Consider the following 24,682-nt stretch of genomic DNA (forward strand, 5'->3'; position numbering starts at 1 on the left):
GTAACAGACGGCAAGCATGCTGTAAGTGAAGGTTGTATGTGTACGAGTTATTGGCGAGTTCATGTATTCATTGTGAAGAGCTTACTTAGCACTGGTTGTGCTCTTGGAATGTGAGTGTTTTTATTGGTGATTTTAATAAAATATGTTTTTTTACAGAGCACACTATCAGTCCCATTTTTGCGTTCACACGTTACGTTGGCTGTGATTGTCCAGCAGCTGAAGGAGGGGAGTGTTTAAGTGGAGTGGAGGAAATACTGTCCAGGATGGAATAACACATTCCTTGGATGGAATAATCATGTATCAGTTTGACCCCGATTATATTGGGGTTCACATTGAGAGGTGAGCAGATTAATTGCACTGATTAGCCTGTATGCACAGTGGGAATAGTGTGGACTATGGATGGAGGAATATACATCTATAAACATTTAAGTCTGTCATTGTGTGTTTTTGGCAACTGTATGAATATATTCTTTTATACAGATAACACAATTATTTTTATTTTGTGTTTGCATGTATCCTTACCTGTGAGCGTGGAGCTGCAGGGGGAGGAGGAAAATACAGAAAATGTTGGACGAGACATCCCCTTGGTGTTGATGATTTAACTTTTTATGACCTTGATATGATATTGGGGTCCACATTTGGAGGTGAGCAGATATATTGCACTGGGTGACTGGAGACACAGCACAAAATTTTGGGAAGTTTATAGAAATCTTCACATATGTGACACAATGGTGATGGACTATTGATCATTCATTTAATTGGTCAGAATATTATTATATTTCTGGTATTTGAAATGAAAGAATGCTCAAGCACTAAACGCATGTAGCGTTGGTGTTTAGGCACATTGGACATTTTTTCTACCAAAACACTCCACTGCTCAATGCGCCGGCTCTGAGGTTTTTATTTCTCTGCTTCTAAATGCTATGTGAAGAAAAATGAGCAAATGCTTATACTCCTGTACTGGACAATGGACTCCGCAATGACTGTAACCATAAATGGATAGCCTATGGAATGCACGCCTTTCTGCCCTCAACGGACCAGAGGAATCATGCAAAAAGACAAACAGAGGGCGCACCGGTCTAGTGCATTACCTGATCAGCTCTGAGGAAGAGGCATTGCCTCGAAACGCGTCAGTTTGGTGGTCTATAGTCCCCGACAAGACACTATCCAGGGAGATTGGACCTTGCTGTATTTCTTATGATGTGCCTTTGACTTTTATTCCTTTTTCAGTATATTCCTTTTTTTTACATTAAACCAATTTTTAAAGGTAATGCACTAGGCCTGTGCGCCCTTTCTTTGTCTTTTTGCATGCAATTCTAAATATCATGTGAAAGGACACATAGGCTAACCCAGAGGGAGTGTTTAGAGGCAGAATAAAACGTCAACTGCCCTTAATAGTGGTGCAGGAGGCCGTAATGCTGACATACTGATACACCAGCCTTTCCAAAAGAAGGCACAGCAAGAAGTCTGTGTGGGTGGTTTGGGAACAGTTTTCCTGCATCGGGGGTTCTAAGATCATTATAATACTGACAAAAGGGAGGTGGGTGGACTGATGTGCTAAGGCAATGTTGTAGTGAAAAACTACTAAATAATGAGAAGCTGTGTTGCCTGTAAGGATTTCAAGGCTTCATTTTAGGTTTTGATCAAAGCGTATGTTTAAGCAGGAATGGGAGTCTTTACAAGTTATAATGTTGTACAACAATCAAAATTACAGCAAGCAAGTAAAATGTGATACTTGTAACAAATAATACTTTCATATACAGTTGTGTTCAAAATAATAGCAGTGTGTTGAAAAAAGTGAATAAAGCTCAAAATCCTTCTAATAGCTTTTATTTCCATACACACAAATGCATTGGGAACACTACACATTCTATTCCAAATCAAAACATGAAGAAAAATATATCAAATTTGTGTTGTTCCTCTAAAAAAATTGAAGAAAAGTGAATATTAGACTGTTCAAAAAAATAGCAGTGTTTGTATTCTTCTTTACAAACTCAAACATTCACTATATAAACTGACAAATGTTTGAAGATTTTGCTTTCCTTTGAATCACTTAATTAATATTTAGTTGTATAAGCACTGTTTCTGAGAACTGCTGTACATCTGTGTTGCATGGAGTCACCCAACTTCTGGCACCTGTGAACAGGTATTCCAGCCCAGGATGATTGGACTACATTCCAGAGTTCTTCTCTATTTCTTGGTTTTGCCTCAGAAACTGCATTTTTGATGTCACCCCACAAGTTTTCTATTGGATTAAGATCCAGGGATTGGGCTGGCCACTCCATAACGTCAATCTTGTTGGTCTGGAACCAAGATGTTGCACGTTTACTGGTGTGTTTGGGGTCGTTGTCTTGTTGGAACACCCATTTCAAGGGTATTTCCTCTTCAGCATAAGGCAGCATGAACTCTTCAAGTATTCTGATGTATTCAAACTGATCCATGATCCCTGGTATGCGATAAATAGGCCCAACACCGTAGTATGAGAAACATCCCCATATCATGATGCTTGCACAACCATGCTTCACTGTCTTCACAGTGTACTGTGGCTTGAATTCAGTGTTTGGGGGTCGTCTGACAAACTGTCTCCGGCCACTAGACCCAAAAAGAACAATCTTACTTTCATCAGTCCACAAAATGTTGCGCCATTTCTCTTTAGGCCAGTCAATGTGCTCTTTGACAAATTGTAACCTCTTCAGCACGTCTATTTCTCAACAGTGGGACTTTGCGGGGGCTTCTTGCAGATAGCTTGGCTTCACATAGGCGTCTTCTAATTGTAACAGTACTCACAGGTAACTTTACACCTTCTTTGATCTTCCTGGAGCTGATTGTTGGCTGAGTCCTTGCCATTTTGGCTATTCTTCTATCCATTCGAATGGTAGTTTTTCACTTTCTTCCACGTCTTTCAGGTTTTGGTTGCCATTTTAAAGCATTTACGATCATTTTAGCTGAGCAGCCTATCATTTTCTGCACTTTTTTTATATGTTTTCCCCTCTCCAATCAACTTTTTAATCAAGGTACGCTGTTCTTCTGAACAATGTCTGGAACGACCCATTTTCCTCAGAATTTCAGAGAGAAATGCACTGTAACCAGCATGTACAACATTTGCTGCCTTCCTTCCTTAAATAAGGGCAATAATTGCCACCTGTTTTTCAAAGAATGAATGACCTCACTAATAGAACTCCACACTGCTATTATTTTGAACATGCCCCTTTCAATTAGTGATTCAAGTACACAGAATCAGCAGCATGCGTGTCATGACTGTTGGGTCTGTTGGATCTCTATTACTCTACTACACCTGCTAGTAAATTATTTGCCATGAAGAAATATCATTTCTACCAAAAACAGTGACTGATCAGGTTAGTGATGTCTGACTGCTATTATTTTGAACACAACTGTAGATGTGTGAAATGTGTTCTTACTGGAAACACAATGCAGTGTCCATTTAAATCACAAATTTGCGTTCTGCTACATGCTAGGTGATGCTCAGACTTGTAGTTTATAGATATCCACACCAGTCGGTAATGCCCCACCACCCAGACATGGCAAAGTGCAAACATTTTTGCTTCCAGAGAATTATTTTATTTGGACAAATCACGTTTTCTTGCCCCTTTGGGGCTGTCACATTTTCACACAAACGCTGACAAACAGTACACACACTTCTCATGGGGCCTGCTCCGCACAGGCAATAGAATAAATTATTTCATATAGTCATAATATAATATATCTTTTTTTTTTTCTTTAAACTCTGAATACTTAGAACATTGTTTTTGCTCACTAACGACCAGGTCACGATAGTACCACACAGCAAGCTTTTAAGTTACACACATTACAATAGTGTTACTGCCACACAAAAATAGACTTGGAATGGATGGGAACACAAAGCGGAAAAGTGGGGATGGAAAGGGGGTCATCAGCCAGGTTATTTTGTGGGATGGGGAAGTATAAAGACAGAAGAGGTTGGGAAAACGGAGAGGAAAGCTGGGACACTTCATTAAAGATGTCAACAAAATATAAATGGGAATCGGACCACGGTAAATGTACACGGCAACACATCACGTGTCAAAAGAACAGAGCCTTAAGACAGAACCAGGAGAGTAGATACTGAGAGAGGCTGGAAGGAGAGCATAGAGAAGTGACAGTGTCATAGAGAGAACAAACAAACATAAAAAATTACCGCTACAGCTTCTGATATATACCGCTATCCATGAATATATATTTTGTATACATATATATACACAGAGGACTGGCACATGTAGGACTTGTGCACACAATCACGGGCCCTAACGAGTGTCCCTCGTAGAGGGTCATCTTGATGGCACGTCCTAATATCACACCTATGTGGCAGCCCTCAACTCATTCATCATATTTGACAGTCTGGGAAGACCAAAAAAAAATCTATCATTGCTCTGGAATTTGATAATATATATGTATAAATTATTTATATATATATATATATATGGTCTATAAGCCTCTAGAGTTCTCTCTTCCTCCTGTGTTTTTTTTAATGATTGGTCTCTTCTCCATATCTACCTCTTCATTGGCATTTTGTCAGGAGTAGATTAAGCCGTGCATTACAGGTGAGGGAGCAGGGGTGATGCACACAACCGCAATGCTGGGTGGTAGAAGTGGGATGTGGTGGTAGTTTTTTTTCAGAAGGGATTATTTTCCCAGTAGGACCCCTTCAGTCTGAGAAGAGACTGGCGAAGGATTTCCTCAGGTTGCGGATCGTTTCGGCCTTCACCTCGTCGTGACTAAGACTGGAGCGTGGAGCTGGTGAGTCTGCAAGGGTGAAGGAGTTGGTGAGGGACTGGGACTTACTGAAGAACAATGACCAGTGATGGTGTGGTGGTGGGAAGGAATGGTGGCAAAATGCAAAAGAAGTGGAGATAGCAATATGAAAAGAGAGAAATTTGTTTTATTGAGAAGAATGGGCAACAAAATGGGTTTAGGCAGGAAAAAAAAGTTGAAAATAGCACAGAAAAGAGTAGAATCAGGAAAACAGAATGTGCAAGAGATGAGGACAATGGGACACAAGATATAGGGAAGATGTGTTATATATGTTGGTTTGTCGGAGGTGGGAAGAGAAGGGATGTTTAAGGAAGGGGGAGAGAGAAATAATGGTCAGTTAAAGTCATGCATTAATAATCATCCACACTTAAATATCCACAAGTCTCAGACACCATCTACAGGTCTTGAAAAGGAGAGGAGGTATAAATCACAGAACACAGTCAACCTCAGGAAATCAACTGAACCCACCAGACAGCAATGGCTATACCTTGTGTCTTAATATGAACCCTGACTGTTCTAGGCACCCCGTGCCACCTGGGAAGGAGAACTGCCCACATGACCCAACAGGATCCAAGCTATAAGTGTACACAAGACCATGAGCAAAACCACATGGTGGTCCAGTCTTTGACAAAAAGCTGTGTCTACCTTACCTAAGCGGCATGCAACAAAGGGATGCAAAAGGTAGTACGTGAAGCTGAAACCTGTGTGGCCCACCCAGAACCTCAAGGGCTCTTACTTAAGCTGCGGCTGGGGTGGGGGCAGCTCTTGGCCAGGCTTCTGAGCCACCTGAGGCTTTTGTGGCCCACCAGGACGTGCCGCACCCTGCCCAGGTCCCTGTGGGTTGGGCCTGGGTTGCTGGGTCATGGGTCGCTGTGGCGGTTGTTGCTGGTGTGGTGGCTGTTGCTGTGGAGGCTGCTGTTGAGGAAGCTGTTGCTGGGGACCACCGGGTCCTGATGGGCGTTGCTGGGGTGGTGGCTGCTGTCCTGGCTGGCGGATGCCATGTTGCTGTTGATGCATTGGTGGTGGTGGCTTCTGCTGAGGGCCTCCAGGGACTGGCTGTCTTGGAGGGCCAGGTTGGCGGGGTTGAGGAGCCTGGACACCCATTGGCTTTGGGCCTGTTGGCATAGGAGGTGCTTGCTGCTGACGTTGGGGTGACTGCGCACTTTGAGGGCTTGGTTGCCTTTGAGGGGACTGAGATTGACGGGGAGATCCCTGCTGTGGCCTCATCTGCTGTGGCTGCTGCTGTTGTTGTGGCTGCTGTTGTTGCTGAGAAATCATCTGCCGTTGTTGTGCACCAGGGCTTGGAAGATTTGGTGAATGCTGTGATGGCTGAGGACCAAGACCTTGAAGCTGTTGTCCTTGAGGTGGAGGTCTCTGCTGGGGTGGAGGACCTCCTTGTCGCTGAGCAGCCTGTGCTGGTGGGGGTCCTCCTTTAAAAAAAAAAATTCAAATTAAAACAGCCATTCCTAATATACAAACAGATAAAAAAGACAAGAATTAGAAAAATAATATTAGTCCAATCAAATCCTAACTATCCTTAAATGTGCTCCCACCCTAAGCCTATTCTAATTACCCTGTAAAGCACAAATGTCTATATTTGCCTATGCTGAGGGCGCTCTGGTCCAGTCACATGATCAGCACCCAGTGCCAGCTTCAGTGTAGAGGAGGGACAGCCAACAATGGATGCCCTATAGTATATGTATGGGAGATATCATTGCCCAGGCTCTGCAGCCATTGTCAGCGATCTCTCCTCTTCATTGAAGCTGGTCACTGGAGAGATCATGTGACTGGACCGGAGTGCCTTCACAATAGGTAAGTATAGACATCTCTCCGTTACAGGGTACTTAGAATAGACTTAGAATGGGGGTTGGAGAAGGTTTAACCACTTCAATTCCGGACACTTTCACCCCCTTCCTGTCCAGGCCACTTTTCAGCTTTCAGTGCTATCACACTGTGAATGACAATTGCGCGGTCATGCAACACTGTACCGATATGAATTTTTTAGCATTTTTTTGAGACAGATAAAACTTGATTTTGGTGGTATTTATTCACCACTGGGATTTTAATTTTTTTGCTATATAAATGAAAAGTCCAAAAATTTAGAAAAAAAGTGTTTTTCTTATAAAATTTTGCAAATAAATAATCTTTCTTCATAAATCTTGGCCAAAATGTATTCAGTTATCTTTTTAGTAAAAAAAATAACCCAAATTAGTTTATAACCAAAAATTATAATTTTTTAAATTTTTTTTTTACATTTTCATTTTATGTTTTTATATTATTGTTTATGTTTTTTTTTTTTAAACATACTGTCACCCTAGCAGTTCAGTGTCACCATAGTGACACTGTACTACTTGTGGGGGGTGATGTAGATTTTATTTATTTTTTTACACTGATTGCTTTTACACCCATAAAGGCTGTAAAAGCAATCATTTCTCTTTCTCTCTGGCTGCATTACTGTGAGAGCTGTGATTGGTCACAGCTTGTCACATGGTACAAGGCTGTTCTGAATAGCCTTGTACCATGTGACCTCTGTGATCATTCACAGATTACACACGTAGTAAGCAATGATGTCAGAAGTGACATCTTGCTTACTACTATTCATGTGATCATATGATCGGGACCTCACACAGAGGTCCTGTACAGTGTCCTCTGGACACCGCGGGCACCGGATCATGGTGCCTCGCGCTCCCAGAAAGCGCGCACAGGCTAAAATGGAGGGCACCGTTTATGAACTGCAACCTGCCCCTGCACTGCTCTCGTCCGGCCATTTATATACATGGGCCGGACGGGTTGCGGTTAAGTATACAACATAGTTAGGATTTGACTGGACTTCCACTTGGAGGATAAGACCCCGTTCACAAGTGGCGATTTGGGATCACAGACGGATTGTTCCCTAATTGAACTGCAGTCTGGGCAAAATGCGTTACGCGTGCTTGTGTGCCATTCATTTTTAATGGTACCTCAAGCACGCTGCGGTTTTGCCACGAATGTTTCCCAAAATAAACTTCTACACCTTTTTGGTCAACAAGCTTACCACGATGAGGTTTGCCATGCTACAATAATGGCAAAACCGCACCATGTTAGAGGTGCCATTAAAAATGAATGGCACACAAACACGCATGCTGTGTGTTGCCATGATTGCAGTGCAATTCGGGGTTGTGGCGATTCTTGCCTGTGATCCCAAATCGCCAGGTGTGAACAGGGCCGAAAACAAACAATTCTTAATTAGCAAACAGACAATTGACCACGTTTGTATACAGATATTTTGAAGATAACCTATATGACCTAATAACTTCCATTTTTTCCTTTTAGTGGGGTATGTCTATGTAACTCTCACATTGTGATGATGATGGTCACAGAGGGCAAAGGACTAGTCACCAGTATTAGCTTTGATCCCACTACAGCAAGGAAAACAATGAGCAGCAGTGTAGTGACATCACCAAATCACACTCCAAATCTCCTGAGAATAGCCATCAGAGAAACCAGTGCCTTGGATTTATTTTTTTTTTAAATTTTCAAAACAGTTTATTAGTAATTTGCACATAAAAATACAGACGCGTAGCTTCGCGGTGAAAGTACTGTAATGGTCGTGAGTACCTGGCACCCGAATAGCTGTGTGTGTGTGTAGGAGCCATTTTGCTCATGTCGCAAGTCTCCCATGCCATTTTGTCATAAGAAGGCATAGCCACATTAACCTTTCCCCACCTCCTTCCTTCAGTTTATACAATACACAACTGTTACCTGATGCCAGACACCCCTTATCAGTCTAATAACAGGACTAGCAGAATCGAACCCCAAATACACATCTCAGGGCCCGTAAACGTGTGACTTAACCTCTTCAGTGACTAGAGAGTTATTAGACATTGGGTCATAAATACCTTAGTTGGCAGTCTGTAGAATACACATATTTTTATCTGTGTAGAAGCCATCATTATTCCACTATATTTCATAACTTCTGAAATGATGACTGTATAGCCAGAATAAAGTCATAATCACCTTCATCAGTTATTGGGTAGCATTTTGAACTCAAACACTCCTATGAGGTATCATAGTGGATTAGGCCTCCAAACCCCTGCTATGAGAAATAGATATCTAAAACCTGTCATATCTATACCCATTTTGAAGCTAATTTCATGCTGGACAATAATATGCAGGGTAGTCGACTGTACCCTGCAGATATTCAAATATATTAATATTCCTAGAAAACTGTATCTGGGTACTTGGTCATTAAAGTGGTGACATCCCAGCAAACATCCCTTAGACTGGATGATTGGTCAGATGGTCTCTGTCAACACCCCTCCCCCCCCCCCCCATTACAATCACTCTCAGTCTGTTGGCACCTAGATTGTGGTCCTGGAAAATCTTTGTGCAGTGTGGGGCCGAGAGTGACATTGTTGCGTAAGTGACAGTGTGGGGTGTGGTTGACCAGTCCTTTGTGACAAGCTGGTGAAGAGGGCGGTGGTCAGACACCTGTATTCCACACAAGTACCCCTCATTATTAAAGTGGGAATAAACTCCCTTGGTTGATTTTACGTGTAGGTAAGCCTATATAGGGTACAGTAAATATCTTCTACATGTCCACTGTCTAGGATATATTTACTAAAGAATTAGCCAGTGACGTTCCTTCAGAGCCCTGTGCCTTAAACAGTGACTCCCATGTGCATGCGGAGGAGTGACGTCATCGCGTCTCGGCTATTCATATCCCACAAACCCGGAAGGAAGACCGGGTAAAGATGGAAGTGCTTACAGCTGCAATTTAGTACCGTTTTAAGCATTAATGAGCAGTAAGTCAGACAATGTGTACATCAGAAGTTGTGTTATTATCCCACCTATTGGTGCAGATAAAAGTGCAAAAATTAGTAACAAATAACCATGGTTACAGGGTCTGGGCTAGGATCTGAACATTATAGTACTTTGTGTTGTAATTCTTTTTCAACCCTTTTGCTGCCAGCGAAGTATGATATACGATGACGCAGAACTAATTCCATCTGGTCAGGTCAGTATGCCATACATCGCTCGTATTCCCCCTTCTGTTATAATCATATGGTGACTTCAGTGGCCATGAACTTATAGCAGAACCATTCAGCAGACTCTGCTGAACAAAATAATAGCTGTTATCAGCAGCTATTCATCTAAAATGGGAGCCTCCCCCTGGTGTTACCACCACCGCTCTTAACATTTAACATTTTCTCCCTCCCTCATTGACATCCTCATGCAGATGCGATTCCCAGCGCTCCCCTCCCCTCCCCCACAGAGCTGCCAGCTTGTTCTACTCTCAATTCAATCGGCTGACAGTTGCTGCTGGCACAGGGGGATGGGTTTCAGGATGGAGAGTGGGTTGCTGGTAATCATGTCATGTTTACTGACCTCTTCTTTTCAGTTATGAATTAACTACTCTGTTAATTCATAGCTAAAGAATAGTAATCTGTGTTTACTAAGCTTTCAGTTTCTGAATGAACAGGAATCTCCGTAGACAGCGCTTCCTGTTTGTTCATTCAATGCAGAGAAGGAGATTGCAGATCTGTGTTCTATATCTTTTTCTCTGTCTGAAAAGTAAGACACCTGGGATCAATGAGTGGTTTATGTGGCAGGAGCTGCCTGTGGCTGTGTGCAGGCAGCCTATGGTACTCTATGGAGATGCAGCTGCTGTACGAACACAGCCACAGGTCCTAATTTGACGTGTGAGGGTAAGGGGCCCCGAATCCACACTGTCTGCAGTCAGGGCCCTGCACCCACACCTTCATTCTTGTCAAATTATGACCTGCGGCTGTGTTCATACAGCTGCTGCATCCCCATGGAGTAACATAAGCTGCCTGCACGCAGCTCCAGGTGGCTTCAGCAAACAAACTGCTGATTCACATTGTACAAGTCATAGCACTCGTGAATGAGCACCTAGACCCCAGTCACACATAGAGCATACTTCTGCGCCCAGGAATCATAGATGATTGTGTACAGCCGCAGGCAAGAGCCTGCACAAATTAAAGGCAGACGGACACACACTGCCACTATTTTTATTATTATTATACAGGATTTATATAGCGCCAATAGTTTGCTCAGCGCTTTACAATATATCGGGAGACAATATAGCAACGATACAGTTCAATACAAGAGGGTTAGGAGGGCCTGATCCTGGGAGCTTACAATCTAAGAGCATCAAAAACCTTTTTTCCAAAACCTTATATCAGATACCCTAAAACTTGCTGCAATAAATGTCCAAAATTAGAGTCCAAAGTGTCCACAAAATTAAATCTTCCAAATATTGTGTGAAAATATCCAGATCAATTCACCACTCCAGATGCAGGATACCTCAAAAATATGAAACTAAATATAGTGCGTTATCCTTTAAATTATTCAGTGGTGTGTGATTCCATGCAACACTCGTGAAAAAAAAAACAAAAAAACTATAAAATGAACAAACACAGCATTCTGTGAATCTCAAATTAAACGTGAATATCAGCACTGCAAAAGATATGAATATATAACAATAAATGCAAGTGAACAATCCGTGACTCCCCCACTTGTGAGATGAAATTCACAGCAAGCTGCACAACCTGTGATAATGTGCTAAAATCAATGGTGCCACACCATAGTGGGATTCAATGCAATTACCCTCTCTCAGCTTAAACCAGCATACACAAGCATTCCAGGGTATTTGCAACTTCCACCCTGCGGATATGCCCAATTCAATCTCCCCCGCTCCTCATAAGGGCAGAGAAGACAATAATCAGTGGAGTGTGAAGGGTAACAAAACAGCTTTAATCGATTCTTACATTGTTACAAGGAAAAACTGTCCATCCTTTCCAGCAGTTCTCACAGCTGAATTCCAATATCAAAGATGGTCGCGTCGCTCCTTCCGGTTTTGCGTCTGACGTCACGGTTCTGACGCGTTTTGGCACTGCCAACTTCTTCTCGAGGGATCCCTCAGAATCAGGTTGTTTTGAGCTGATTATATTAACATCTGCTCCGAGTCGGGGGGGGGGCGTTGAAGCAGTCAATGCTGGTTTGGGCACAGAGGCCCCAAATCTGTGTCTGGGACTTCCAGTTCTCAGAGTCTGTGTGTTTCAGGGAGACATGGATCTAAATCCTAAGTAAAACTACTCCAAAAGGTCCCCCAGGCACACACCTTCCAAAGAATAGAGCCCCTTCAAACGCCAGGGCCAATAGTCTGCAGGCAAGAGGCTAGCTTGCCATCTCTTCCAAAAGACCCTGTTCTGGATGGGTCTGTCAAATTTCTCCCCCCTCAAAAGTAGATTAACCAGGTCCCAGACCTCCACCTGGTCTGAACATGCGTTAGTCAGGCAGAATGAACCCACATAGTCGGCCCACACAATCTCCATTCTTGGCCATAGGGTAGAGTTGTCATCAGTAGTTGTGCAGCAGAGGTTGTGGCCCTTCTATCCGGCTGCCAGAAATGCAGTGGGGAGGTCTTTACCATTGCTCCCAGTCTGCTGCAGGGAGAGGGTCTGACTGCCCCAACTTCCTGAAGCCATGAAGACAGGGTAGGTGCTAGACAGATGCCAGCGGCGCTCTGCCCTGTTGCCAGAACTTTAGCTAAGAAGTCTTTACTGTTCCATAGCTTGGTCTGCTGTTGGGAAGAAGGGCCGACTGTCCAACTCCCTGGGACTGTGAAGACAGGGTGGATGCTAGACAGATGCCAGCGGCGCACTGCTCTGTTGCCAGTGCTTCAGCTGTGGACCCCACATCCTCTACTCTGGCTGACCATTGGGGAGGGAAGACAACCACTTTCTCGCCCAGGCTTGCCGCTCGAGAGGAAGGATGACCACCTCCTCTCCCGAACTGTGGAACTGCCACTGGGGAGGAAGAAAGACCACCTCCTCTCTCAGACTGTGGGTCTGCCGCTGGGGTTCAAAAATGACCACCTCCAATCCCGAACTGTGGAAATGCGGCTGGGGAGATGAAATGCTGACTACTTTTCCCTGAGGTTCCCCTGTCGCTGTAGGTGTTGGACAGAGGTAGTAGACTGTCTGTCCTGTTGCCAGTGCTTTTGAGGAACTGCGTATGGGCACAGACTGGTGGTACTCTGCCAGTGCTTCAGCTGGGGATAGGAGTTCATCTGTATTGGCCTGCTGCTGGGAAGAAGAGCTGCCCACTCTGGCTCTCTGGAGCTCCGGAAGTGCTGTGGGTGCTGGGCAGAGGTCAGTGGTGCTCTGCCCTGATGCCAGCTCTTTCGCTGGGAAGTAAAATGAAAGTTTGGTGGCCTATCACAAATCCTCCAGGGCAACCAATTGTTGTAGGCAGAGGTCAGCAATGCTCTGCCTCGATGCCAGCTATTCTGCTGGAGGCTCACTGGGTTGTTCCTCCTCAGCAGAAAAGTCTATTAAATCCCCAGTCTCTGGTGGCTAAAGATAAAATCTCACCATCTCCTGTCTTTGGAATCAAGGAGATGCTACCGGTGCTGTGCAGGGGCTTGCAAAGCTCTGCCCTGTTGCCAGCACTTTTGTTGGAAGCTCAGTTTTCTGGGATCTGTGGCTGGGGAGTGAGGACAGCTTTCTTCTCTTCTGGGTTCTTGAACTGCTGCTGGGGAGATGCTCCATCTCCCATACCCTCATCTGGCTAATGGAAAGACGCATTCCTCCATCCAAGCTTGTTCTGTGCAGAAACAGGTTTTCAAGGTGAGTCAACACTTGCTGCATCTGCCATAAAAGCTCCACTTCCATAGTTGCGAATGGAGGTGAGCAAAGAGCACTGTTACTCTGCCCCATTTCAGAGCTGTCGGCTGGTTCCTCCTGAGGGTTTATAGCTCTTGTTCAGTCACATCTCTGCCCAGACCAGCCTGCTTAACTCAGCTGTCCACTCCTTGTGCAGCTGTTCGCCCAATAACAGCACCTACACTTCTTACTGCGATCAGTACCTTTCCTGGATAGAGGAGAGGATTTTTCCCTGGTGACACTGCTCACAGTCTAGCGCTTCCTTACAGAGTTTCCGGCGGATGGAATCATACCATCCCAGCAGGACCTGCTCTGGCACTGGTCCCCTGTGCTGTATCTGCATCTCTTGCAGCCTCCTTCTGAATTTCTCTTTTGCAGCAGCAGCTATCTGTTCCTCTCCTCTTCTGTTAACCGGACTGGAGATCCTGGTGGTGGTTTGGATATCCAAGTCTGTAGGGAGTATCCCACTGCTGCCAACCAATGGTGAAGGACCGCCTGGCACCGTGCTTAAGTGCTTCTGTCAGAGAACTGCTTCCTCACTGCTGGGGCACAGGACCAAGGTATTATAGCTTGGGCATTGCACCCAAGGACTAGAAGACACTAGCTTAGGTGCAACTGGAACTATTTATTGAACAGAAATACAGGTTTTTATACACTTCAGAAATAGGGGCAGTCCCCACATGAATAATAAAAACAAATATTACACATTGGGATAAACATCCCATCCTGATTAGCTAAGGAGGTAAAGTTGACACTGGGATATTAATCCCATCATGTAGGAACCTCCAGGAGGACTAGCCAACAAACAGAAACAACAGGTGACTCAATAAACTCAGTTAACAATGAAACAAATACACACATAACACCTTAGTAAACAGATTACAGCAAGAGACCTCAGGATCAGGTTGTTTTGAGTTGATGATATTAACATCTGCTCTGAGTATAGGGGGAGTTGAAGTAGTCAATGCTGGTTTGGGCACAGAGGCCCAAAATCTATATCCAGGTCCTCCAATTCTTAGAGTCTGTGTTTTGAGGAAACATAGACCTGAATCCAAAATAAAACTACTCCAAAAGGTCCCCCAAGCACCCACCTCCCAAAGAATAGAGCCCCCTCAAACACCAGGGCCAATAGGCAGTAGGCAAGAGGCTAGCCTGCAGTCTCCTCCAAAAGACCCTGTCCCGGTTGGGTCTGTCACACTGAGTTGGAAAAAGGATTTTGTTGAACTACCTTTTGTCAGTATTTTGTTTAACTACCTTTTACTTTAAATGCATCCTTTAGTCTGTTGGGATATGTCTCTACTAACTTTGCACATCTAGACTTTGCAATATTTGCCAACTTTCTTTGTAGAACTGCTCAAGTTCAGTTAAATTTGATGGTGACCATTTGGGAACTGCAGTCTTCAAGTTATTCCACATATTTTCAACGAGGTTTAAGTCTGGGCTCTGACTGGGCCATCCAGGGACATTCATCCTTTTCTCCTTCAACCACTGTGTGGTCATTTTTGCTGTGTGCTTTGGATCATAGTCATGTTGGAAATTAAACCTTCCTATTGACAACTTTCTGGCAGAGGAGAGCAGATTCAAGAATTTGAGTATTTTTCCCCATCCATTTTTCCTTTATCCTAACAAATGATCCAGTCCCAGAGAAACACCCCCACAACAGGATATTACCACCTCCTTGCTTTACTGTAGGAATGGTGTTATTTGGATGGTGAGCTGTATTGGAGGCCAAATATTTCAATTTTAGTCTCATCTGACCATAACACCTTTTTCGATGTGGCCTCAAAATCATCAAGGTATAGTTTAGCAAAGCTCAGTCGTGACTGTGTGTGAACTTTCTTGAGGAGTGTCTTTTTCTTGCAACCCTCCCACACAAGCCACATTTGTGGAGAATTTGTGATATCGTTGTCACATGCACACAATGACCACTGTCATAAATTCCTCCTTGCTCTTTCATCCAGTTTGGAGCAATGTCCTGATCCAGGGAGGGGTTGTGTTGTACCAAATACCTTCCACTTCTTAATAATAAACTTCACTGTGCTTCTAGGCATAGATAATGCCTTTGAAATGTTTTTGTATCCATCTCCTGACTGTGCACAACTTTATCCCACAGATATTTTGACAGTGCCTTGCCACCCATAGTTGTTTGTTTGCTTCAGTTGCACTACCTGGGACTGAAAGCTCTTTTTATGCTGAGCTAATCAAAATGACCACAGCTGATCACAGTTGAAAGTTATATGGCTTTATGTGCCATTGAGAAGGTGATTAGCTACAGCTGATGGTGTTTACAAGTCATTTTTAGGAGGGCATGATCCTTTTTCCAACTCAGTGATTCTGTTTTTGATTTTTTTTTCCTGACATGTTGGTGTTATATCTTTTGTTGGATGTTATAAGTTACACTGAGTAAATAAAGCTGGATAAAATAAAAGTGGTGTCTGTCTTTGTTTCAGGCTGCAAAGCAACAAAATGTGATTATTTTAAAGGGGGGTGATTCTTTTCTGTACCCACTGTATTTGTTTCTCACATGTCCCCCTTAAGGCATTTAGAAGGAGGACCCAGGTATCTGCTCCCAACTTTTTGTTTGCTTTTGGAGACAAAGGAAGGTCTACAGTCTGTATTTTTTATTTGGGAGGTTTCCTCACTTCTCAAGCCAGGATGTGATGAAAAATCACATGACACACACACACATTTTTAGTAGATTGAGCAAAGGGTAAACCTATGGACAATGTTTTTATGTCTGTGATTTCCTGTTCCACTGACAGCCACACTCCCATTTCTTTTGCGGGCGTGACTGGGAAAGTAAAGTAAATTCTCTACAATAGGAGGTCAGAGAGAGAAATAAAAAGCTGAAAAAAAAATTATCCTACCCCCTCCCCCATCCTCAACACAAAAAAAGAATTTGACTGGAGTTAGGCTTAAACCTCTATGTGATGTAATAGTGCATAGACGTTTGCTTCCAGGAACTGTGTTTATTTGCTAATTTTTACTAAACATAATAATTACCCAAATCTTTATTATTTCCAGTCATATTTTGGAAACAAGAAAAACAATCATTAATGGACCGCCACAATAGTTTACCATTATTTGCTAAGGCCTGTTTCACACGGCTTCAGCTTGCAGAAGAACATTGTGAACAGGGAGCTATTCTGAAATTTGAGCAAGCCTTTGCAAAGCTTTTGGCCAGCTTTGTGCAGTTTTCTCTGAGCCTTTAAAGCACCCTTAAGCTCCTGTTTGTCACTTTAAACGAGCTGCTAGCAGTCTTCAGCAGGCTTTCAATGAGCTTCAAGCAGTACTGAAGCCTGCTATCTGCTTGCTTAAAGTGGCAATGAACACTCCCATTAGGATATGTGCTCAACATTTACAAACTGAAGTTGAATAGTACTTTAGCTCCACAAATGCTTTGAAACAGGCCTAACTGTCAAAATAGCTAAGTATTTAAATTGTCTGCCATTTGCCATTTTCACTGCTTGCAATTGTATCAGTTCTAAAAGATTTTGGCAAAGAGAAAGCAAGGCACCCTACTAATGAAAAGTGTGAATAGATGACACGGTATGTGGAAATAATGTCACTAACATGTCAGGGCATTTAAGACTCCATATTAATTTGAACACTCCTTTAGAGAGGGTGGTCTATACATTCTAGTGAATGCAGGCACCTTTAAATTCAAACTAGAATGCTGTAGTTTAGTTATTATTACTGAATAATCCAGAGCAAGCAATTGATATAATACATGGTGAAATAGGCTTAGTTCTTGGTGGCTGACTTAGCTGTTAGTACAAAAAGAAAAAAATTCCATGTACCTTGTGGAGGAGGTCTTTGTTGTGCAGGAGTGGGAGAACGAGAGTGAACAGGCTGAGCCTAGAACAGAAGATGCATATTAGCAAATCCAAATGTGAGGGAGACATGTGGGTGGAGTACATAGAAAAAAAATGAAGAATGCTCTCTTCTTCTACCTGGGGCTGCTGTCCATGTACAGTGCGGCTGGGAGATGAGCCGCTCTGCAGAGTCTGGGCCATCTTACTAACCACCAATTCTGCTATAAGCTGACGATCTTCTTCTTGCTGGTCTCCAATTAAAGGCATAGAGGAGCCAACAACCTAGAAGACAGAGGCAATGATCAGTTGGGTTTGTTGAGGAAGATGTAAAGTATACACAGACACAGTTCAGTAGCTGTTTCCACCCACTGCAAGCCAACCTTGTGCACCAAAATATTTCATGTGTCAATTTCACTGTAGTACATAAAATCATATCTGTGGAGTCTATCAATAAACATCAATCATAAAACATCTCAAAGAATATTCATAAGTGACAAAGTATAATCTTGAATAAATCCAATGTATATCAAAAAGTGTAAAAAAAAATATTTAGTGCAGTTGTAATTTCAGTTCAAATCCCTTATGATTGTCCTTTAAGATATTATTTCGAATTCTATGCATTCTCTGTCTTTCATTGGTAAACAAATCACAGTTGAACAGCTGCTGAATTGTCAATCTGGAGGAGAAATAGTTGATGTTATAAACAAAAAGCATTAGAGTGAACCATAAGGTGTATCTATAACCAAAAAACAAAACTGTAATATACTGCAGTCCACCAGATGTGGCAATTACATTAATTAATATCTTCCTGCTAATTGCCTCCTGGCCCTTTAAGAGTTCTAAAAGCTGGGGGGTGGGCCTTTGGGTGATGTAAGCTCCGTGATTGGCTGTCGCAGTGGCCACATGAAAGAAAACTCACGAACGCAATTATGCATTGGGAGCTTACAGATCCCTGTCGGCAAGGAACGTGCTTGAAACACGCTCTCAGCACAGTAAGTTGTTTATAAAGGGCCGCATATGTGGCCGCTCGGTGTTAAGGCCCACCGCCAAGAGGCCACATATATGCATGCAGCCAGCAGGAAGGTTTTAACAGGCTTTTTTTCCCTTTATTTTCACCTGGTGATTCTGAACACCTTTCCAGTTCTAGGATGACATTGCTAACTGTATCTACTGTATCAGGACAACAGAAAGAGGAATAGACTGCTGGGAACTCTCCATGTTCTCTTGTACAAACATAGATGTGTGGGATCGTGTGCTCCTCAGAATAATATAACTGATAACAGTGCAGCACAGGCACAGGAATTGATCAGGTGAGATGAATTCTGGAAAGATAAATGGAATTCTTTTGCACTTATCAAACATATAAAAAATGCTTTCAATTGTATATGTATGTACTGCACCAAAAGGAAGCAAAAAAAAGGAATTTTGACTTACCTCTAAATACTTATCTTGGAGTATAGTACAGGACACAGGCAAAAAGCATCCATAGATCCTGTATAGGCTCAAACCTTCAGGTGATTGAACACAGGCAAGCTTTTGAGGACACTCCTCATGGGTGCCTCCCCTATAACACAAGCAATATACAAACAATGCAGAGTAACCAGAGGGTGGACGAGAGGATGGCCTGTGTCCCATACTGTACTCCAAGATATGGAATATAAAATTCGTCTTATCTTAATCATACAGTACAAGACTGAGGCAAAGTATTCTTATACCCTGGAACATCCCCAAGCAAGGAATGAGAAGGGTGGACAATAACTGGGTAGAGTGAACTGTGCCAACAGGCCCAGCAAAAACAAAGGCCAACAGACCCAATTTTGGAATACTGTTGCAAGAACCTTGTGACCAACAGCTGCATCTGCAGAAGACTGGACATTCTGAACCTTGAAAAAATACAAACATAGGACCAGCCCTACAGACAGCAGTACACACAGACCAAAAGTCGGTCTGTGTATACCCAGCATAAGGCTACCAGTTCAGTCAGTCTCCTTGCAGAAGTGATGGCTACAAACAGCTGTTTCTAAAGTGCAGAGAGAACCAGATTCAGAAACCATTGAGTTACAAGTAAGCAGACGAGGGAAGTTACATGGGAGACCCCCTTTACAAAGGTCGTTTTGCAGCCAAAATGGAAAAAACACTTTCTTTATATTTCATACATGTTCTCATTCATTGAAGCCCAATCAGGAATCTTGACCGTAGGGTTATAGTGCCGCCTCCAAGAGTAGGACACTAGACATAAAAACAAAGCACAACCTAAGGATAGCCCCTACTGGTGGTGATTAACCCCCACCTGCTATAGGCAGCTCAGTAAGTTTTGAAGCAGTACTGAAAACAAAAAACACAAAGGGGTGGGAACCGTGTCCTTTATCGAACTCAAAGAAGGGGATTTTACAGTTAGTACAAAAAAAAAAATCAATGTTCCCATTCATTCATTGAAGGATGCAGTAATCTTGACCTTAGGGACACCCTAAAGAAGTGACCATCGAGAGCTGGGAACACCAGAAGAAACAACACATATAACAACCCCCCCCCCCCCAAAAAAAAAAGATCAAACTGCTGTCTGCAAATCTTTGTGGCCAAAACATGCATTTTAAGATGCAGGGATACCCACCTTGTAGTACCTGGTAAATATGTGGACAGACGACCATGAAGCCACTGTACAAGATGTCTGCCTGATAAAGAAAAGCCCGGGACATGAGGGACATGCTAATCACCCCAACATAATGAGCTGTAGCCCAAAAATGTGGAGCCTTAATGGCATAGGCTTGAACAACAGTCTCCTTAATTTATCTCAAGATAATAGCTGAAGAACCAGCCAACCCCTTTTGCCTCAATGACCACAAAGAAAGTGTCTATCTTGCAGATCAAAGCCATAGATGATACACACACCCACACAGCTTGAAACACATCCAGACAATAAAGCAGGCCATAGATTTGTAAAAAGTCTCTCAATTTTTCTTCTGTTAAGCGAAAAATCGGTCGGCCGTACAGCCAATTAGAACACCATTTAGAATGAAAATCGGCAGATAAATCCTCTGTAATTGTCACCTCTACAGGAAATGATGTCGTTTTTTGGGCGGAAATGCTGTCGTTTTGTCCTCGGAAATGATGTCGTTTGGTGACCTTTTTGTCCCTCACTCTTTTCGTAATCTGCCAGCAAGACATCAGCAACGTTTCGTTCCTACAAATTTTCTTCATTTATTGTATTAAAATGCCCAAATTAACCCGCAAAACAAAACTGGCCCTTATAGCGCTTGCTGTGTTAGCACTGGAGGAGAAGGAAAAACAACAAAAAAGGAAAGCAAGGAAGAGCAGACTATGGTGCAAAGACTGGCTTCTGAAACGTGCTAATTTTTCACACATGAACCTGCTTTGTAATTTGAAGGAGAATAATCCTGACGACTTCAAAAATTATCTGCGAATGTCCCAGCAGTCTTTTCAGCTGCTCCTAACCATGGTTGCACCGCACATTACGAAAAAAGTCTCTTACATGCGCAAATCCATCAGTGCCGAAGAAAGACTCATTGCAACCCTCCGCTACCTATCAACCGGAAGATCCTATGAGGACCTCAAGTTTTCAACTGGTATATCCGCACAGTCCTTGGGTCGTATAATCCCAGAAACATTTGTAGCAATATCACGCGTGCTGAAGACTGAGTATTTGCAGGTAGAAATTATAAAAATATATATCTGTGTTACATAAAATGTGTTTTTTTCATTTGTTTTTTTAATCCTGTACATTTCACAGCTTCCTCAGATAGACAGCTTCCGTTCGTGCACGCGAATTTACGTGTTTTTTTGGCGCCCTTTCACGCTATAAAGACCGCCCTCCCCCTCCTCCTGCCCCTTGTGACTACAATACGGAGCAGTAAAGGATGGAGAAGTCCGCATGTGAGCACGAACGATTGCAGCAGCAGGTGCTAAACGAACAATAGGTGCATGAACAAGACCATCAGGAGTATCAAGCTCACCAGGAGCAAGAAAGTGAAACAGCATTAATACCAAAGAAAAAAAGAAAGGCAAGCAACATGACCTTTGAGGAAATGGTTGAGATGGTGCGAATATTATTAAAGAAGGATTATGACTGCCAGATGCAACATTACAAGAACACCAATCGCAGAAAAGATGCAATAATGGGGAAGGCCATGAAATACCTGTGGCAAAAGTTCGGGATAAAACGCACCAAGGACCAATTGAGGAAAAGATGGTCTGATCTAAAGTTGAGGGAGGCGGATCAGTTTAAGCGAATCCGAAAATTATTAAGAAAAGGTGAGTATTGCACCTTCCTTAAAATCTTTTTTTATGGGATGTGATTTAGATTATGTGTAATATTTGGAAAATGCTACTGCCTGTGCTCTGTCTATTCAGGAATGTATTGTCTCTTTTTATTTTTAATAGGTAACTTTATATATCATGAAGAAGTAGACAACTTCCATGCTACATATCTAAATGTTATCTTTCATACACACAGGAGAACGACAGAGAAATGCAGAGGAAACAATTTTGGAAGAAACTCCAACAAATGACACGCATGATGAACATATAGAAATTGCTGATGATGATATTTTGCACATTATGCCTGTGGATGAAGATGTTGTCAACAGCACTAGTGGGGGTAAGTACTCACATGTGCATACATGCATCTATCCATGCAAGCTTGCATGCATTCATGTCTGTATAAAAAAAATAGTTTACTAATTTACCTTTGTTTATTTAGGAAACCCAGAACCAAATGTATTGAATACTTTCACCGCCCAGAAGTTCACTGCTGAATTGATGATTTGTAATGTTCACATTGAAGATATCAAAAATAATTTGACCGCCTTACAAAGTACTTTGAGTGCCATGCAATGCAGAGTAAACACAGTATTGGATACACTATGCAAACTGATTTGAATTGAATCTTGTGTTGTACATGCCAGACCTGTTTTAGACACACTGCACTTATTCTTAATTATTTAACAATTTTAACATTAATGTTTGCAATGCTTTCTTTCATGCAAGCAATGCTCTTTTTCTCCTTCCTTACTGATGATGTATCTTACAAATATTCAAATATAATCTTTATTGTACTGTCAATATGAGGTTTGGAAAAGGATGTCTGCAAAAAACATTCTCCTTTCCCATGACTAATTTTTGGAAAAAGTTTCATTACTGCAAGCATAGGGCCTTTTGCCCATTTCTTACTGTAATGTCAATATATTTTTATGCACAGCATGTCTGGTAAATACATTCCAATTTACTATGACAGATTTTTGAAAATGCTTTCATTACTGATAGCAATGGGGGTTTGCTAATCAATATATTGTTCTTTGATGTACTGTCCATATATTTTTTGGCTAATGATTCAGGTACATATATTCATATTTACTATGAACAATTTTTGGATATGCTTTCATTAATGCAAGCACTGGGGGTTTACCTCAAATATATATATATTTTTTCAGATGGTTTGGTTTATTATGACTTCTTTTGTGAAGTTTGGAACCATTTAACAACACTTGTATTGTCTTATATGTACAAAATGTACAGTGCGCTTTTATACTGAATAAAAAATAATGCTTAGGATACTGTCTATCTATATGTGTCAATAAAGTTTTGATGCTTTAAAACTATATTGCTGTTCTTTTTTTGAATAAATATATATATATATATATATACATAAAGTGTTATGTGGCAATTGTGCAATACATAACATTAATTATGGGGTATTTAAGCACTACACAATAAGCATAGTGGATGCATGTTATTCTGCATAACAAACACAAAGATTACTGCACAGAAATACATGACATGCCATGACATACTGTCCTGTTTAAACACCAAAACTTTTGACCTTCTCCCGGATAAGAATATCCGTTCCCTAAGAAACTTCCAGGTCATCGTACATGCGCATTAATTTGTCGTTTAGAAAATCAAGCGGGGGGATATTGTCATGAATGGGAAGAAATTCGGTCATTTTCTAAAAATTTTCCAGCTCCAACGATATTCGAGAAGACAAAAAAATATGAAAATCCGCAAACAAGATTGCCCATACACGAACAGATTATCCGCGGACTTTGAAGTCGTCCGAAAAATCGCAGGATTTTTCACAAGTCTATGGCCGCCTTAAGGCTCAATCACCATAGGTGCCTCATTAAGATGAAAAGCTGCTATCACCTTGGCTGCGGGCTTGCATGGCAATGCCCTCAGCTCAGAAATTCTACATCCAAAGGTGATGGCAATCAAGAAAGGTGATCTTTTGTGAAACTACAAAACAATTCCTGGAACTGCGCCACGGTCCACAATATTATACTAACTGGTTCAACAGCCCCTATCTTAAAATTATATAGATATTTCATTGCAAGTATGTGAACAGTATAGAAAAGACAGCACTACTGGAAAAAGCCCTATTCAAAACCCTTATAAAAGTGTAATCAATAAAGTGCATTCTAACCACTCTATGGGCACATCTATCACTGTGCAAAAACCTAAAGTACTATGTGCTGTGCAAAAAATTATGTGAATATCTATATATCAGTTCATACAATAAAAATAAATGTGCAAAAAATAATATACAAATACCTATATATATAACCTAACAAAGTGCTTAGTGTTGTGCAGTGAATATACAGTATATCACTATATAAATACAATGAAAATCAAAATGCAAAAATTCATATATCAATAGCTGTGAAAAAATCCATGCAAAGCTATCCAGTGAAAATTAATAGGGAAAGACTTAATCAAGTCCAAAAAAATTATAATGATTCATAAAAGTCCCAGGTATCCACATAAATAATCCTTCTTATATTCTCCTCTATAACACCAAAATAAAGTGCTCTCCACCACCTTATGTACTGGGTAAACACACCAGAGCCCAATGCTGGTAAAATTATAAACCAGCGGTTAGCGCACACCATGTCGAAAACTCTGGATCCACAGCTTCCATCCATCGGTCACTCAAGAAACTGTTCCATATGTTAACTCATAAGCAAGAAGAATTAAGAGATAGGAGTCTCTCGTAGCGTAAAACCATCTTAAAAAATGTAATTATAAAAAGCAAGCATTACACTCACATTTATTGTGTGTCTCCACTGACAAAAGTATGCAGGCTAAATCATAAGCTGTGTCGCCTCCGGCTGAGAGCTAAATACTGGTCCAGACCCAGGTACAGGACAGAGAGGATTCATCCCATGAAGAAACTCCTGGAGTAAAGCCCTAAACTCACATCAAGCAAAGTATGTCTTCCATGTCTGATAACAGAACTTGTGGGAAGTAGATATCCTAGCTTTTAGCCATAAAAGAATCAGAGACTTAAAGATACACTTGAAGCTAAGTTTCTACAGCCATGCCATTAAACCCAGCCTCTGTGAAGCAGGATGGCAAACCACTGCTTGGGACGGAGGATCCTGACAGTCTGACAGAATC

At 42.0% G+C, this 24,682-nt stretch overlaps 2 protein-coding genes across 8 annotated transcripts in view; one reads left to right on the top strand and one right to left on the bottom strand.

Moving 5' to 3' along the window:
- The first annotated feature begins 158 nt into the window (after positions 1-158).
- On the top strand, positions 159-22,887 carry LOC149463580 (uncharacterized). 4 transcript variants are annotated; one of them, XM_089675162.1, is made up of 5 exons: positions 159-644; positions 18,414-18,582; positions 21,021-21,541; positions 21,744-21,887; positions 21,990-22,887. In XM_089675162.1, the coding sequence occupies exons 3-5, from the start codon at positions 21,301-21,303 to the stop codon at positions 22,166-22,168; spliced, it is 564 nt and encodes a 187-aa protein (XP_089531288.1). In that variant the 5' UTR covers positions 159-644; positions 18,414-18,582; positions 21,021-21,300; the 3' UTR covers positions 22,169-22,887. The 4 variants fall into 4 exon arrangements, 3 of the variants coding, with proteins under 3 accessions (XP_089531288.1, XP_089531290.1, XP_089531289.1); XM_089675164.1 differs by having other exon boundaries at positions 18,452-18,582; XR_016312415.1 differs by lacking the exon at positions 21,021-21,541.
- SYN1 (synapsin I) overlaps positions 3,557-24,682 on the bottom strand; it is a 185,284-nt gene continuing 164,158 nt past the window's right edge. The window contains exons 10-13 of one of the 4 annotated variants that reach the window (XM_089675158.1): positions 17,411-17,554; positions 17,258-17,315; positions 5,525-6,218; positions 3,557-4,779 (exon numbers count right to left, since the gene is read on the bottom strand). In XM_089675158.1, the coding sequence (XP_089531284.1) occupies positions 4,752-4,779; positions 5,525-6,218; positions 17,258-17,315; positions 17,411-17,554 (924 nt within the window). In that variant the 3' untranslated portion in view covers positions 3,557-4,751. Of the gene's footprint in view, positions 4,818-5,489; positions 6,219-17,257; positions 17,316-17,410; positions 17,555-24,682 lie in introns of all 4 variants that reach the window. The other 3 variants (XM_089675157.1, XM_089675161.1, XM_089675160.1) reach the window with 3 other exon arrangements.

Source organism: Staurois parvus, unplaced genomic scaffold, assembly GCF_062004578.1.
Source record: "Staurois parvus isolate SC_StPar_1 unplaced genomic scaffold, SC_StPar_1.0 ptg000154l, whole genome shotgun sequence".
Classification (NCBI taxonomy): domain Eukaryota; kingdom Metazoa; phylum Chordata; class Amphibia; order Anura; family Ranidae; genus Staurois; species Staurois parvus.

Excerpts from the sequence above, each read along its gene's own strand:
- LOC149463580 (XM_089675162.1), top strand. The coding sequence starts at position 21,301 with ATGACCTTTGAGGAAATGGTTGAGATGGTGCGAATATTATTAAAGAAG. Across the intron at positions 21,542-21,743 it reads CCGAAAATTATTAAGAAAAG|GAGAACGACAGAGAAATGCA; the intron begins GTGAGTATTGCA and ends TCATACACACAG. Across the intron at positions 21,888-21,989 it reads TGTCAACAGCACTAGTGGGG|GAAACCCAGAACCAAATGTA; the intron begins GTAAGTACTCAC and ends TTGTTTATTTAG.